General features: G+C 37.3%; 1 protein-coding gene across 3 annotated transcripts in view; it reads left to right on the top strand.

Annotated features, from left to right (window-relative positions):
* WDR26 (WD repeat domain 26) overlaps positions 1 to 16,733 on the top strand; it is a 33,139-nt gene extending 16,406 nt beyond the window's left edge. For 2 of the 3 annotated variants that reach the window (XM_074897297.1, XM_074897295.1), the window contains exons 8-14: positions 3,747 to 3,887; positions 5,217 to 5,336; positions 6,067 to 6,212; positions 6,711 to 6,789; positions 7,357 to 7,486; positions 10,229 to 10,414; positions 11,938 to 16,733. In XM_074897297.1, coding sequence (XP_074753398.1) covers positions 3,747 to 3,887; positions 5,217 to 5,336; positions 6,067 to 6,212; positions 6,711 to 6,789; positions 7,357 to 7,486; positions 10,229 to 10,414; positions 11,938 to 11,963 — 828 coding nt within the window. In that variant the 3' untranslated portion in view covers positions 11,964 to 16,733. Of the gene's footprint in view, positions 1 to 3,746; positions 3,888 to 5,216; positions 5,337 to 6,066; positions 6,213 to 6,710; positions 6,790 to 7,356; positions 7,487 to 10,228; positions 10,415 to 11,358; positions 11,432 to 11,937 lie in introns of all 3 variants that reach the window. The other variant, XM_074897296.1, reaches the window with a different exon arrangement.

The raw sequence follows: 16,733 nt of genomic DNA, 5'->3' as shown, positions 1-16,733 counted from the left end.
CTTCTAACCATACCATGGGGTGGAGCCTGCTGGTACCTTCTAGGGGAGCTCTCAGCTTGAAGGCCTTAAGAAGTATCGGGTGGGAGTGAAAGGAGATGTCTTTGAGGAACCTTTCTTCTAAATCACTCTTACTAAGAGTATTTCTGATCTTTGTATGTGACTAACACCTTTGTTATCTTGTTACTAGTAGTATACTTGGATTTAAATCCTCTATCCACTTCCCCATTCATTACTTTATTTCCGAGTAATGAAATGCTATGTGTTAAACTGCAGTTGTGTCAGAATACCACCTCGTGCTAGTTGCTGTTGTAAGATATGCCTTGGCTTGAGCTGAAGATTTAAACACTTGTCAGAATCCACTGGCACGTGGAAGTATACCCATTCATTTTCTTACAGACTACGGTTTTAAGTTTTGATGCTAATAAGTAAGAAATATCCTACAGCTACAAGATTTGTCATTCCTACCCATATCTATTCTTATGTAAATAAAAAGATTGAGCAGTGAAGCTAAGACTTTTAATGTACTTGTAGAAGTGTTATGAAATATATGGACATACTTTCATATCAGTTGAAAACTGAATAAGCTTGAACATATGCACACAGTATTTGAGGTTGTTAATGCTTGTAAAACACTATCAGAAATAAGATTCCTACAGGTTTTTTTAACCACACAACTGCAAACTGGTGTGCCAAGTGGAAGATTTTTACAGTTCCATACTGGCTTTCAGTAGAATTTGAGAGCTGAACTTAATCTTTTTCTTCCACTACAGGCTAGGTAGCCATATAATTTGGGTCCTTTTTGCTGTTAAGAAGATGAGAACTTCAAAACCCTGTTCCGTATGAGTAGTTGTTACATAGCCTCTGAACTAATAGCAAGTGCTGTGGATTTTTCAGGCATAGAGCTGTTGTGGTTTGTTTGGCCCAGAGCACCCTGGCTCCAGTAACAAGAGATGCATAGCAGCAATAAGCTGACTTTGTTATGTAGTTAGGAAACTATCTGCATTTTTTGTGTTTTTTTTAACAGAGTCGTTGTAAGTTAAGGATCATATGTTTTTGCTGCTGACTTGTCACTTGATTGTAGATGCACATCTTCCTTTTATATTGTTGGGTTTTAATACCCAACATCTTGATTAGTGCGTTTTATAAATCAAACCAAGTAAATGTTCTGTGTTTGACTAACCATTTTGGCCAAGGGTTGCTAAAGGAACAAAATCTTTAATAAATAGTGGGAAAGCAGCTTTGTAGAGTTTCATCTTCTGTGTTTGAGTATGTTTAAAAAAAAAATTGAAACCCTCTCAGGGCAGTGGATGTCTAAATAACATTAGGCCAGATAGCTCGAATGGTTCATCTTTACATTTGCCAAAGCATGCTTCTCATGCTTTCTGTAGCAGTTGACAATGTCTTTTGAACTGTAAGTTTAATCAAGTTTTCAAGGCTTTAGATATTTAAATTGCTGTAATCTGTATAGATAAACTACAGGGAAACATCCATCTAGCTCTGTCTGGACAAATGATGGGAGAACACTGTTTTAAATTAACAGTATTTCTTTTTCTACACACACTTCATGTGTGTAAGAATCCTTTGTTTCTCCTTTTCTTCAAGAGAGGTGATGAAGAAAAGTGTAATGACACTGCTTCCATGTATTTTCTTCATTTCGTACCATGAATGTCTTATTTCTTTTCTAAAACCCAGCTACATGTCTAAGCTGTCTTAACCCATGCTTCTGTTTTCATTTGTTCATTTCAGAGTTCTTATGCAGACTCGGCAGCATTAAATAATGTCTTGAGTGAACTAGGTTTGTGTGAGGAATGCATTAATTGACTGTTACGAAGTATGGCAGAATCTCTAGAGCACAAAGGATAAGCACAGTAGATGCATCCATCACCTTGTCTGGCATGCATTGTCTTTGATAGAGCTCTCCTTTAACTTGTGCCTTACAGAAACCTTCCTTTATTTCTGCAGTTTCTAACTGTTGACAGGTTTTTTGGCTTTTCAGCCAAGGAGCTCAACTATTGCATACTTAACTATTCAGGTATCAACTTCTACATAACAAAAATCTGACAAGCTATATGTAAGGGATAGAAGGGCTGAGATTTCTTTTGGTGGTGGGTGGGAAACAGATTGACTAAATTTGGTGAAGTTTTCCTGAAATACCATAGACTGCTGTTTTAGAGCAAAACATGGTATAGCAGTTCTGCTGTGTTTGGAGAGAAGGAGGAGAGCAGGATGAGAGATAGCAAGAGCCACAAAATCCTGTCATTAGAAGAGGAATATCCTATGTATCTTGCTCCTTATGAGTCTCAAATGTGATGCAAAAGTGACAGGCTAATTTAATCCTGATGTAAAATGAAATATGCCAATTGCAGGCAAGCTCCAGGATGTGAGATGATGTCAAACATGACTATGTTTCCTTGCAGATCAGTTTAGCTACAGACACAGCTGTGTCTTATGCAGACCATGAATGGAAAGGGGCCTTAAGGAGATCCATTTGTTAGCATATGTTTGTGCTTTGAAGATTATTCTTAGCCTATTTTCTTTTCTTAGCCTGGTTCCTAGCAGAGAACCATCAAAGCTGCAGGCTGGCTGAGAGTCATCGTATCCCTCGCAGCTGATCCCAGGAAACAGTCCTTCATGTCACTCTGTTCCTCTGTTGACCATGTTCTTTCTCTTTAGAATCAAGATTTGCTTTGCTGATTAATACTAAAATTAAAGAAAGAGAAGGGACAATTTGAAAAATCAAGCAAAAAGTGACTAATTTGAATTTTTTTTTAAAAAAGAGAAATAGGTATAAACATCCCTCACACAGGAAAAATAAAAGGGGGTACGTGGAGGAAAGTCCACTTGCCCTTTTCCATGAGGCTTCACAAAAATTGCCAACAGTTTAACAAGCTCGGTTCTACCTTCTGTATATGCAAGTTGTTGTCAAGAGTCAGTGCTAATACTGTATTGAAGCATGTTTATGTATTTAGGAAGCCAGTGCATTAGTGTCTAGTTTGATAAAATGCTTGAAAGTCAAGTTCCTTTGACAAGACAGCAGTAGAACAGTTGTAGCATAAAGGTGATACGAGATACTTTGCGTGAGCGAAGTATGCTTCATTCACTAAATCTGGCAGAAAAGATGCAACAGCTTGCTGTAGGCAACACTTGTGAAATAAGAACACCTCTCAAGGCAGGTTTTAAAAATATCTTTGTTAAACTTTTTTCTTGAGCAGCACACACAAGATACACTCAAGTTTATAAAAACATTGGCACTTGGAGGTTTTCTCTTCACAGTGTACATAAAGGGTTTGGTTCTATGTTTAACCATAACAGGCTTCCAGCATGTCTTTACTTTTTAAAAAAGTAACTTAATTCTGTAAAATATGGATAATAGTACTTTTCTATTCCAGTAGATGTAGAGACACTTGACAGTACAGAAATCTTCTATACTAAAGTGAGCATAGTGTAAGATACAACTCTATGCACAATGGTGTTTTGTGAGTTCCACATTCAGAACCATGGAAAGTTAGAACAAAAATACCTTCAAGTGTTTTTGTTTTGTACTTTGAAACTTAAAAGCTTTCATTTTATGGTCCTACTCTGTAAACTAGCAACTGCTTTTCCAGTAAGAACCTGTTGATATTTTGTAAAATGCAGGTGCCAAGTTGCACAAAGCAAACTTGCCACGCTGTACTTGGACACACTGTTTATGTGGAATCTAGTAGGTGTTAATTTGCATTGTCTCAACAGATTCTCTCTTCTTTCAGGATTCTCACCAGCTAAAACTACTTAAGACGTTAGAAGGTCACGCATATGGTGTCTCTTATATTGCTTGGAGTCCAGATGACAACTATCTTGTTGCCTGTGGCCCAGATGACTGTTCTGAGCTTTGGCTCTGGAATGTACAAGTAAGTGATGATTAAGAGCAAAACTTTGTGGTTAACCTACTGTTTTTGTTTCAATATCTAAATGTTAATCATGTAATTTCTACAAACTTGTGTGAAGGTGTATAAAAAAAGAGGCATTGATCTCCCTGCCCCCCCACTAATTGGAAAAAATTGTTACGGCAGTGTACAGATTCTGTGCTTGGTTTATACAGAACTGAAATTAATGTTCAAATCTTAAGTGCCTGGCACTGTGCAGCAATTCTAGTGTATCTGGTTACTGATAATTTCTGAGAAGGAATGGCATAAATCCATAGGACCATAGAGAACTACTGAAGAGAAGCACAGTAAATTAATCAAGAGAAACAGAGGGCAGAATTATCATCTAAGGGGACCAATTGCTCACTGAAGATTTTAACAAGTAGCAAAGATAAAAGACACAGTCTGTTTTTACTTTTTGTAATCCTCTCAGTGATGATAGTGGAAGATCCAGAGAGGCTTAAATTGGTGATTTCAGAACTTCCTCTTTCACTCAGACAGTAGGGCATTTTGCTATTTCCTCCATGAATTTGAAAATCCTTTTCTGCTGTTGATTTTTTATGGGCACTTGAGTTGATATAAAAGCTTCCCCTGCCTCAGTTGTGGGCTGTATAGTCTTTCTTGCACTGCCTTGGACTCTGAACTAATTTAGTTTCCTAAACCAAAAATGTTACATTTTTTTCACCCTTGGAATACTTTTCTTCTGTTTAATTGACTCAATTGGCTTAGTGAAGAGCACTAGAGCTGGCACAAGGGAATAGAGAGAAGTCCTTACTGTTTTGACAATGGTAAGCCACTTGTTGGCATTCTGTCTTGTGAAACAGTAGCATTATAAGCTGGGGATGAAAGCTAAATTTTGGCGTGGAAAGCTCCAGCTCAGGAAGGAAAATGTTTTAAATACTGATACTCCCAACTTTTTACTAAAATATATTTTGTTATTTCCTATTTTCTTGTAGTTTTATCCTGCCTCCTTGATTTCCATATTTGTTTTTTTATTTCATATTGCCTCTATTACATGTTCTTCCAACTTCTTTTAATTCCTCTCCTTACTCATGGTCTTGTCTGACACACCAAGAAGTCCATCTCTCTTGATTTGAGGGACAACAGAAGTTGTCCCAAATCAAGTCCAGGGTCGCTGGAGATGCTGAAGTAGTTCTGTCCTTCTGTTGCATTATTCATAGGTTTCTGTTGCTTTTTAATAAACATGTTGAAATATGTGCATTTCCAAACACTATGCATGTCAGATATAAATATCAATGCTTTTTTGGGAAAGGGTTCTGGTATAAGGCCTTGCTGCCTTTGTTTATTTTCCAGACTGGGGAGCTAAGGACAAAGATGAGCCAGTCTCATGAAGACAGTTTAACAAGTGTGGCCTGGAATCCTGATGGGAAGCGTTTTGTAACAGGAGGTCAACGTGGACAGTTCTATCAGTGTGTAAGTTCTCTGCATCTGTCTCATTGAAAACAAAGCAAGAAATGTAAGTTTTGTTGTGATCATATCTGAGGTTCATGTTTTCTTGTATGTGTACACTGAAACTTCTGGTCCTTTAATTCAAAGCAGCAATACATTAATGCTAGTATTTCAACAGCACTTCTGTATGTAGTGGTTAGAAGGGTTCAAGCATCTTTTGTCTGCCTAAAGGAGGATTTGTGGGCTGGGAACTTCTTCTTAGCTGCTCTAGAAAATACACTAATAAAAAGTGCCTTTGTCCACAGATGTTTTTTATTCCACAAAATTTGGACTGTGTCTGTCTTAGTTTTTGCATGCTATCTTTGCGTAGTGTAAACAGAAATTCGAAACCCTCTTTACTTGACCAGTGTTAATTTTTGGGTGATGGTCTACAGTCTCACCCTACTCTTGATCATTTGTCATCTGATAAATGTCCCAGAATAATAGTGCAGTATGCAAACCTCACTCACCGCAAAGGTGCGCTTCGTGACATGACGTAGATTCCATGTGTCACACATGATAAAAAGTGACAAAAGGGATTCTACAAAAGCTCTTGGTTAAGATAACCAAGTCCTAATTCATTAAGCCCTCTCTTTTACAGGGTAAGATTGCTTTCTGTAGCAGTTGTGACACAAATATCTCTTTCACCTTCTGTTACACAACTGAGAAATCTGAGACTAACAGTTAAATTTTTTTCTTTTTCTCTTCTGATCAGGATTTAGATGGTAATCTCCTTGACTCCTGGGAAGGGGTGAGAGTACAATGCCTTTGGTGCTTGAGTGATGGGAAAACTGTTCTAGCATCAGACACACACCAGCGAATTCGAGGTTATAACTTTGAGGATCTTACAGACAGGAACATGTAACTACCTCTTTCTTTGGTTTTGAATTTCTGGTTCTTCATGTCAGAAGAAGATTGAGGAAGGGTTTGTGGGGCAGGATAGGAAATAAGTTTTTAAAATGCTCTCAGTGTTAAGAGGAGAACAACATGGGATGAGAATTTAGTGAGTTCCAGTTGCAGCAAGAAATAACTTCCTAGGCACCGGAGTAAGTTTCTGGTGGATGTTTTGACATTTCTGTCATCAAGAGGTGTCTTCCCATTTCCTGGCATATTTTAGTAGATCCTGCCTTGAAGTTAGGAGTTGGATTTGAGGTCTGAAACCCTTTTGGTCTTGGGATTTGTCATAAATATAAGCAAATTATTGTAGACCTCGCTTGTAGTGATGTATAGACACATACCTAATTTAAAATTCAGAACTGTCTTTCCCTGATAATATTGCAGAGACAGGACATGCCTTTTGCCTTGGTGTTGCATCATTGTTTGGTCAAGTGTACTCTTAACACTGTCTTATCATTTCAGAGTACAAGAAGATCATCCTATTATGTCATTTACTATTTCAAAAAATGGCCGTTTAGCTTTGTTAAATGTAGCAACTCAGGTGAGTTGGTGATGATAAATGGAAATGCAAATAAATCTACTTGCAACTGCTAAGTTTTTTAAACTATTTTGATGTGAATTGGAATGTTTGATATTAACCACTTGTATCTCATGTAATATGGAGGCCTAATATTCATAAATACAGCATGGCGATCTCATTCTTCAGTGATTTTTTTTTTTTGACTGAGGTATAGTCAAGAGTTTTTTGTGCTATGAAATATACACTATTAAATGTTAATATCTGGCTATTGCATTGAGAAGCCAGGTATAGCAAAAATTGTGGCAGGCTGACAAGTCTGGGGGCATTGAGAATTAAATTGTATTTATTTATTTCTACTTTTGGAAACTTGGGTAGGAATAAGAGCTTTCAGAATGGAAGGGACCATAGACTGGAAGTTTAATCTAGTACTTTGGTATATCTTTACTCTCTTGAATACTGCTTACTAGTAGTGGTACTGAAATTGTCTGAAATAATGTACTTTCATCATGTTTCATTTTTTTAGTGTTTCAAAAGAATGTCATGAATAATGTTTAATGATAAAATAACATTCTTTATACTTATTTCCAGGGAGTTCACTTATGGGACTTACAGGACAGAGTTTTAGTGAGAAAGTATCAAGGTGTTACACAAGGATTTTACACAATTCACTCATGTTTTGGAGGTCATAATGAAGACTTCATCGCGAGTGGCAGTGAAGGTAACATCGTTCCCTTTGTGCAGAAAACTGGAACATTGTATCCTTCCTATACCTTACTTATATAATGATGTTGTTAGCAACTGTCATCTTATAAAGGCAAGCATCTGGCTCATTAAATAAGTTTGAGGAGCACTGAGATTGTGGCATACTTCAAGAAATAATTGTGTGCTGGCAGAAAGAATCTTTTGAGAGAGGATGGTAATAGTAGGAAGAATTAATGACTCTTTTGTGTTGCTCCTCTAAAGCAAAAGCATCTGCACAGTTTTAATTAGAAGTGGGTGGGGTGTTCTGAGGCTTTTTCTTTTTGTGGTATGATACTTAGGCTTATAGTTTGGATCAAAAATACTTCAGGGGAGTAACAGCTTCATTTGCCTGTTGAAGATACAGGTGTGGTGAGGTTATTTTAATTTCAGAAGAGTCATCTTAATTACCAACAGTAGTCTCAAATTAAACAGTTGTTGACATAGTCTGGTAGGGCTTCTTGGTGATCAAAGGCTTTGTGGTGTGTTCTTATTCAACTGTCTGTGGCAAGAATAGAAATTAGTTAATGGTTTATATCTTGAATTGTTTCAGTTCTGTCACTGATGTAGTGCCGTCACCTCCCATGAAGGTCACTTAAGAGTCAAGCCTATGAAGGACCAAGAATTACTCTTGGAACATGTATGCAATCAGTAATATGTAACTCACAGCTGTTAGGAAATGTGGTTGGCCAGGACATTTACTACTATCCTCTTCTGGAAAATACCAAGGGTCTCTAAAACCAAATTTCACCCTCTGACCAGACCCAGTGGAATATGACTGAAGGACAGCACCTTCAGTCTTCCAATCCAGCGTGAACCTCTTTTCATGGTTGAACAAGATTCTTGTTTTGAGACCCGAGTATCCGAAAGTTCAGGATTTGTGTTGAGCCATACTGATGTCCATGTGTAGGTGTAGATGTTACAGTGCACCAGTCCTTGTTTTCCCCTATTTATTTATTTTTTATCTTTGTCTAAAAACTACTGTTCAGTAATTGAAACTGATGGCACTCTATTTAGTTATGGACTGTCTGAAGTTGTTGTTTCTTTGCACTGAATTGTTTCAAATGTGGCTACTGAGAAAGTCTATATTTTTAAAAAGAAGCAAACAAAAATAACATTGCGTTGTCGTAGCCTTTTTAAAGTAATAGACTGGTTACATTGTTATAACCTCTTAAATTTAAGGCATGTTGTCAGCTAGGTAGGCTTTTTTCTAACATTTGCATCAATAGGAAGAAAATGGAGGCCTCTTCCTGAGAGGGAAATTGACTGCTGCCTTAATCTAGCTAACTTTTTTTTTTCTGAAGCAAAATATAGGCATTCTGACAAGCAGTGGAACACTGATTTGTATTTAGGCTTTCATTCTCCCAGACAGCAGAGGCTTGCATGTCCAGTGTTTAATCCGAGAGTGAATTGTGTTGAGTAGCGTGGATATGTAGTCTCTTGAAATCATAAGTGGAATGTAAACACAACCAGAACATTTGCATTAATACAAGTATATATAAAGGTGGTGTACTCAAATGAGCTGATTCAGCAGAAGACAATTGAATTATCACATGGTTCCATGATGCTATTCTAGCAAGTAGGTCAGAGAGCAAGTCTGTTTTGTAAGGGGTTGAGAGGAGGAATAGAGAAAGATTGGTTGGACTGCTAAGCCTTCAGAATGACATCTGTATTAAAACCTTTCAAATAGATTAAAATAGTTTCATTTGGTATGCTAGACCTAAATACTAGGCTTTTGTATAATACTAGTAATACATACTTGTTCAGTTTGTATTGCTCTTTGGAATATTCCAAACATGTTCCTAGAGAGGTCAACCCACAGGCTTGTTAAAGGCCATTAGCCTATAGTTGGGGGGGAACCCAAACCAAAACACCTTTAGTCACTTTTTCTTACTTACAGTTGGTTATAAAGTAGTAACACTGCTCTAAAAATTGCTGTGAAGTATCTGACTGGTTCACTATTCTATTTCTAGTATGTTGCTAGAAGTAATTAAAAGCTTCCTATCACAAAGTAAGATCTGTAGGGTTGTTTATTGCATCTACTTTAATACATACAAATTAATATCTTCAAATATCACACAAAAATTCCTCTTTGTCAAAGATGGTAATAGCTCACAATTTGAGATGTTAAGCTGCCTTGCTCTCCCTCACTTGTTCTGTTTGCACTTTCACTGGAATGTTTTAGGTCTTTAGCATCAAGTGTGTATTTCATACACTCTAGAGCTGAGATCTTATCTAGCACCCATCAACAGGTGGTGCTTGTAAATATTCTCCCTTAGTGTTTATGATTTTATAGTACATGTACTAATCTAAATATGCTTATTTAAGAAAAAAAACCTGCAAGACTTCCTTTTGAATAAGATTACCATACCCTATCTTAAATTAAAGAGCAGCTTGGTTTCTCTCTTTAGCCATGGATTGGATTATTTGCATTGTAAGTCAAAAAAAGTTTTTCTTCAAATGCCAAGCATAGTAGATTTGCAAGCCTTAAAAGGACGTGTCTTTTAGTGGAAGAGCTCTACCCATATTCTTTTGATCATTTGTAGAAGAAAAACTTAGTGCTAAGCATATTCAACAGACATGGGTCTTAGACATGGGTTTTACAATATTAATGGGTTTTTTAGGTGCTGAGAGCTTCTGTGGAATTGGTGTTTGATATGACAAATCGGTCTGTGCAGAACAGTGTTTCTCATTATGTTTTTTTAATGCCCATTTTATTTAGATCACAAAGTATATATTTGGCACAAGCGTAGTGAGCTGCCAATTGCGGAGCTGACAGGGCACACGCGTACTGTTAATTGTGTGAGCTGGAACCCGCAGATTCCATCCATGATGGCCAGCGCCTCTGATGATGGCACTGTTAGAATATGGGGACCGGCGCCTTTCGTAGACAACCAGGATATTGAAGGTAAAAACCAGTGTGTGTGTGTTCTCTAATCACGAAAAGTTTACATCAAAGGCAGCTGGTTCAGTGGATTCTCTTTATGATAAATAGGATAGAAAAAATGCTTTAAACTCTTGGGTTAGAGTTATTAATTTTACTAAAAAAGTTAGTGATTTTTTTTTTTTTAAAAAGGTACGGCATTTGATTTTTCTCTAAGTTTTATTTATGTTTTTAAAACAAAAACAAAACAACTGGTATTTCCAAAATTACACCAAAATTTGTGACATGACCCTGTAGAAAACTAGTGTCACTAAGACCCTCAGGATTCCATTAACTTATTTATAGACTACTTAAAAATCTTGTCTCTGATGCTTGAGGTTTAATAACACACAATGTTATTAAAATTTAAATAGTGTATTCTGACCACACTGCAAACTGAATAATGGTATTACAGTGCTTACAAAAGGAATCTCCAAAGTCTGGAGAGAATGACGTTTCCTACCGTAATATCTGTACACAACTGATTCTTTACTAACCAGCAGGAATCATCTGTGTCCAGGAGAGAGGCACAGTGCAGTTTTTTCAGTGACAAAATGCACACTTGTTCCCAACACCTGCCCCCCCAATTGTAACGAGATAACCACTGGGGGATTGTTCTGCAGTTTATAGGCTTCTATCATTACACATTCAACCTTGTGGTAAAAATTTACAGTAGACACTAAAATGAAATACAGTATATCCCACTGCCACAGGACCTTGTGGATACTAGGTGTGAACGTGAATTCAAGGGGAATCTTGACAGTGTGATCAAAGAGAAACCCATTGAGCGCTACTAGATAAGTGAACACCTCTAGTTCAGAACGTCCATTAGGTGAAAATGGATGAAAGTTGGAAGGACATTAGGAGGATTTACCACCTTCTCTCTGCTCCTGTGCTTTCTGACACATCTGCTTCTGATTTTGGACTAGGTGGACCAGCCTGGCCAATCTTCTGTTTGTAACGCCTTGAATGTACCCATAAGGACTCAGAGCCTATCCTCCAGTTAGTTTTACTCATGGCTTTTGTTTGTTTTCTCTAGCTGCTTGCTCACTCTTTCATAGTTCCTCCAGAAAATAAGCCCGTAAATGCCATAAAAATCAAAACAATAGAAAATTGATTTCTCAAAGCAGTGCTTCCACAAGAGGTGTAGGTGCACAGAATAATACCTAACATCTTAGGAGTCTTAAATGGATGACAGACAGCTTTGTAATTAGCACACTCCCCTGGTACTTGAATGCAAATGTGTGTTACTTCTTTTTGAAAGAGATGCTCTTTGTGTACCAACACCTAACATGTTAAATTATTTTCTAAATTAATACGAATAATGATAACTAAAATAAGTAATTTTTAACATGGGGTTTACCTACAGTGTAAGATCCATTAACTAATGCATGTTTAGTAAAACTTATGTAAATACACTGTATTAATGACCTTATAATAGAAAGATTAACTATTGATACGATCTTCAAGATGTGATTTCTTTCTCTTATGTTTTTGTTTTTGCTCAGAGGAATGCAGTAGCATGGATAGTTGATGGCGAATTTGGAGCAGACGACTTCAGTTTAACTTAATTAGTCGTATTTTAAATGGCTTGGGATTTGGTGCAAACAAACATGATTGATAGCTGGACAGACATGCTCGTCATGAAAAAGAACCATTTCTGAAGCCCGGTCGGGGCCAAACATTTACCACCTTGCTTCATAGTAACCAGTCGAGATGAAGCACGTCGTTAGAACGTTGTTGGACACCGTGTTGAAATTACCCCCCCCATCGGTTGTGAAGAACTGTGCTACATTCAGGCTAACCATTGAACTCAGTATATATATTTTTCCCTCCTGCCTTTTTGTCTGGCAGGCTACTGTTCTTGTTGCTCTTCTGTGTAATGAAGTTTAAATGCTTGTTTGGAACACTTTATTTAACAGTTTAGAAGGCTTGATAGAAAGAGTGCTTTAGTCTGAAGAGTATACATTGGATAGGAAAGTATTTCCTTCTCTTGTTTCTCAAGTCTCTCTCCGCCTTACTTAGCTTGAGATCTTTGCAGCTTGGTTCATGGATTCTAGCCTTGCCCGTTGCGCAGTATATATAAATTGAGATGATAAACCAATGAACTATGTCAAAAGCACTCTCAGTATCGCATTTGACAAAAAGTTTTGTACTTTTCACATAGCTCGTTGCCCTGCAAAGGGGTTAACAGCACAATTTTTTAAAAATAAATTATTTATAGGATTAAAATGACTTCATTTGTATACATTTGGAATTAAAACAATGCAAGAAGTGTTGTGAAACATGGTATCACTGATGCTTTTCTGGAGTGTCTTGAGACCCAATCAAAAGCAGTGGCTGGAAGGAGCTTTACGTGGGCAGTGAAGCTTGCTTTAGGAGGAGGAACTCGCTGTCCATCTTAACAGATAAACTGTGTATTTTAAAGAAAAAAAAAAAAAGCGTTCAGAGTGCACCACTAGACTAAGAGTTAAACAAGACAAGGTCTTTTTTTTTTAATTACATAAATATATGCAACAATGCTGGTGTAAAAGGTAGACTACACCTCGAGGGAAAAATGTGTTGAGAGAGTCCTTTCTTCAGAGTCAACGTTTTGTAAAAGTAATTAACATAAAATCAAAATTAAACACTTGTATTCCAATGGAAATTTTTCTTTATTTGATAAAGGTGTATAGATTTTCTTTTTGAGAATATACTTTTAAGTTTGCAGATTTAAATGCTTCTCCCAGACCTTGTTGCAAGCTGGTGCTGTGAACATCTTGACACATCTAGGAATAGTTCCACTAATAACCCACGTTAAGAAAAGAGAAAGACGTTTATAACTTTATTTTTTTGACATAAACAGCTGGCCTGGCATCTCTGTGCTTCTGTACTACACAAATTCATTATGGGATGGCATTGGATTCCCTTTTGCCACCTTGGGTGGACAGGTAGTGTTGGTACTGCTGTGAAGTAAAGAGGGAACAGGGAAAGGCATGCCACTAGGAATTGTTGTGCACAGAAATGTGGACTCCATCCTTTAATGAGAAAATAATCTAGTGTCCTTATTAGTTATGTGTGGAAGAAGGGTGGGGGAAGGTTTGCCAGAGTTCCTGGGAAGAGAAGTGTAGCCACTTTTGATGAGTGGGAATGTGAAGTTTAACATAAACAGGCCCTTTTTTCTTTCCCAGAAAAACAAAGGGAAACTTGTCAGGTTAGATTTTTATTTTAATTTTTTTTTTTTTTCAGATTCCAGCCATCAGATGGTGGGGTTTCTTGCCTTGTGTGTAAACTTAAGCATGATTTAAGACTGATACTTTGGTTGAGACCAGGCCTGAATCTGACATACTCCTCTCTTAGTATCTCCAAAATGAAGTAGAAACTTAATGTTCTCATCTTCAATCTTATACACTTGTCTTAAGGTGAATTTCTTTGATAGCAATTATTGTTCCACAGTACTGGGAATACATGTGTAAACTTAAGACTACAAATCAGTTCCTTCTTCCCTTAGCTAGTTCTATAGGAAGCTGTTGGTTTCTCTTCCTAGTTCAGATAGCGTAAGGTTAGTCAGTCTGGTCCCTGTCGCATCAGTGTAGCAGGGAAACTGACAACTTCCTGAGGTCAAATCTGAGTAAGCTAAACCTTTGGGTTTTAAATAAAAATTGAATACCTAAACTGTATAAACAGTGTTTTGTATGTTCAAAACACGGTATAATTCATAAGCAATGCCAATAGGTGAGTCTTTGGAAGTTACCCTAGTATTGTCTTACTCTGGAACTTATTTTCAAACAAAACATTATGTAGGGAGAGTAAGAATAATAATCCTGGTTTTGATGTCTTTTAACAATGTCTCATACCAACGGTCTGGCACTACTTGCTTACCTCCTACTCATGGGACTTCAGTGGGAGCTTTAGGCAAGTGGTGAAGGCTGGATCAAATCCCAAGTTTAAATTTAAGTCTCCTATGCACTTCAGTGGGCATTTTTAATGTAGTGGCCATATCCAAACAAAAGTGAGACTCATTACCTGGTACAAACTGTGTGGGGGTGTATATGGGCTGATGCCTGCTTTGCACTGCAACGCATTATAATTAGAAATTTAAACTTCATACTTTTACCAAAATACTGCCCCTTTATTCTGAGGTTTCTCTTCTGGACTTGGTTTGTACCTCTAAACTACACCTCAGGTATTTAGAAGGAGAGCTAGGGAGAAGCACATGTTCCAGCATCTCCATTTGAGCGTTGTGGTGCGCCTGTGCAGTGTGAAGGAAAGCTCCGTGCAGATGGCACTGTTTCCAGGGTGTCTCTCTAACAGCGTATTGTGTAGCTGTCTGCTTCTTGCAGGTGACGAGCAGAGATGAAAGGTGAGAGTAATCTCCATTTCACCACACTACTTGGTCCCGCAGTAAACTGACGTTATAGATCTAGCAGCAATGACTACCCTTCCAACCTGCAGATTAAAGAGGAACCTAAACTATTTCTAACATGTCATGTATTCACAAGACGTGAATTGAAAAGTACCAATACTTTTTGTACACAGACTATAAAATGAGACTGGAGGGGAGGGGGGGAACAACTAAGTTTGCTCATTTGCAACACGTTGATTTCCATGTGCTTAAAAATGTTCATAGGCTGGAGTCTTAAGGCTGGAACAAGTACACACCTGCAATAAATACTGTATTTCTAGTCAACAGACCTATGGTTTTAGAGAAGAAAATACTGTAAGTGTGTACTCCTTTTGTAACTGTCTCTGGTCGGCTGTTGGCTTAAAATATTCACACTAGCTCCAGGTTATTGTCAAGGCAGATCGTTTAAAAAAGTTATGCTGAAGCGTATTATCTGAATGTACTTTAGCTGTTCAGGTAAGTAATTTTCAAGGCACAATGGAGCACAAAAGGGAAAATCTTAGATCTGCCCTTGTTTCGGAGGGGAGGGTAGTGGGGGAAAATGATACATTTGTTTTAAATTCCCTCTGTCTTTTCTAAAGTTCTTCAACTTTAAAATTAACTTCTTTTTATGATTAGAGCAAAGATGCAAGCTAGAAATCTATCCAGATCTTGCCAGTTACTTCTCAACTTGGCTTCAAACAGGTAATGTTTAATAAAGCTCAATATGTTGTTGGGAGTTTGTGTCTAGTTGTGTACTTTTACACTGCTAAGTGATGCTCCCACCCAAAATCAATTTTGAAGGCTTCCTTAGCAGGAAGCCAGGACTCATACATTTAGCTGTAGTTTTGAGGGGAGATGTAGACCCAAACGGGGAGGGAGGTAGAGAAAGAGGAATGGTCATAAAAAGTAGGATTTACTGACCAACAGACAAACTACTGTAACTCATTGGGGAGGAGGAAAAATGCACTTTCAATAGTTTGTCTGTATTTTTAGTTACAAAATACACTTGTATCTAACTTTTTTTTTGAGACAACTATTAAGAGGAACACCCATGCCATAAATGGCTAATCCTCCTTTTGACCTCCTCCTGTCTTTTCCACATTGGCTTGAGTCCGTTTTCAGCTGCCATACTTAATTTTGAAAACTGCTACTTCTAACAATGTTTAGACAGAAAAAAACATTAACTCTGACACTTTTTTAAACAGGGTGGACTTAATTGAAGTGTGCAGTGTTGAACTACTGCTGCAGTAGCTGCCTCTACTAGTTGTTGAAATAAACTGTAGACAAGTTTTCTGTCTATTAATCCAGATAATCTGGATTCAGCAAAACGTCTGTGAGAGTGTTCCTCCCATCTGGTATGAATGTGTGTGTGCATGTGTTCCATGATCAGACAGAGAACCAAACGTTCTAGGTACTTGTCATGTTTTATTGCATACTTTAAGTCGTGTGTATGTGAAGTGTCCTTTGACCAGAAGGTTTTGGTTAATATCAGTATATTTTTATAAATTTGAAATTCATTGTGCCCCATCTTTTTTCTTAAACATTTTTCATTATTAGGGTATATGTGCTAGATTTGGATCTTTAACATTTTTAGGCACAGATGGAAAAAGTTATTGGCTCCTTGAAAACTTATGGGACAAAGTGGATCCTCAAAGCATGTATGTACTTACAAACCAAGCTGTAGAGATCAAGAAAAGAACTTTATTGTTGATCTCAAGATTTCTAAATTGTCAAGATTTATATGGAGTTGTGGTGGAACTAGTTAACACTTAGAGCTTTTGGTATGTAATGACTATTTGCTATGGACTGATATTAAATGTTTCAAAGGATTGCGTTCTTAAACTTTCTGGATTTTTGTTACTCTCCTCGGATTATATTAAGTAGTTAAAAATTTCTTTGCTATATTACATTAAAAACATAAGAACTTTGGGTCTCGTA

This window comes from Athene noctua, chromosome 1 (assembly GCF_965140245.1).
Source record: "Athene noctua chromosome 1, bAthNoc1.hap1.1, whole genome shotgun sequence".
Lineage (NCBI taxonomy): Eukaryota > Metazoa > Chordata > Aves > Strigiformes > Strigidae > Athene > Athene noctua.
The sequence above is the reverse complement of the archived record's forward strand: the minus strand, read 5'-3'. Positions and strand labels throughout refer to the sequence as shown.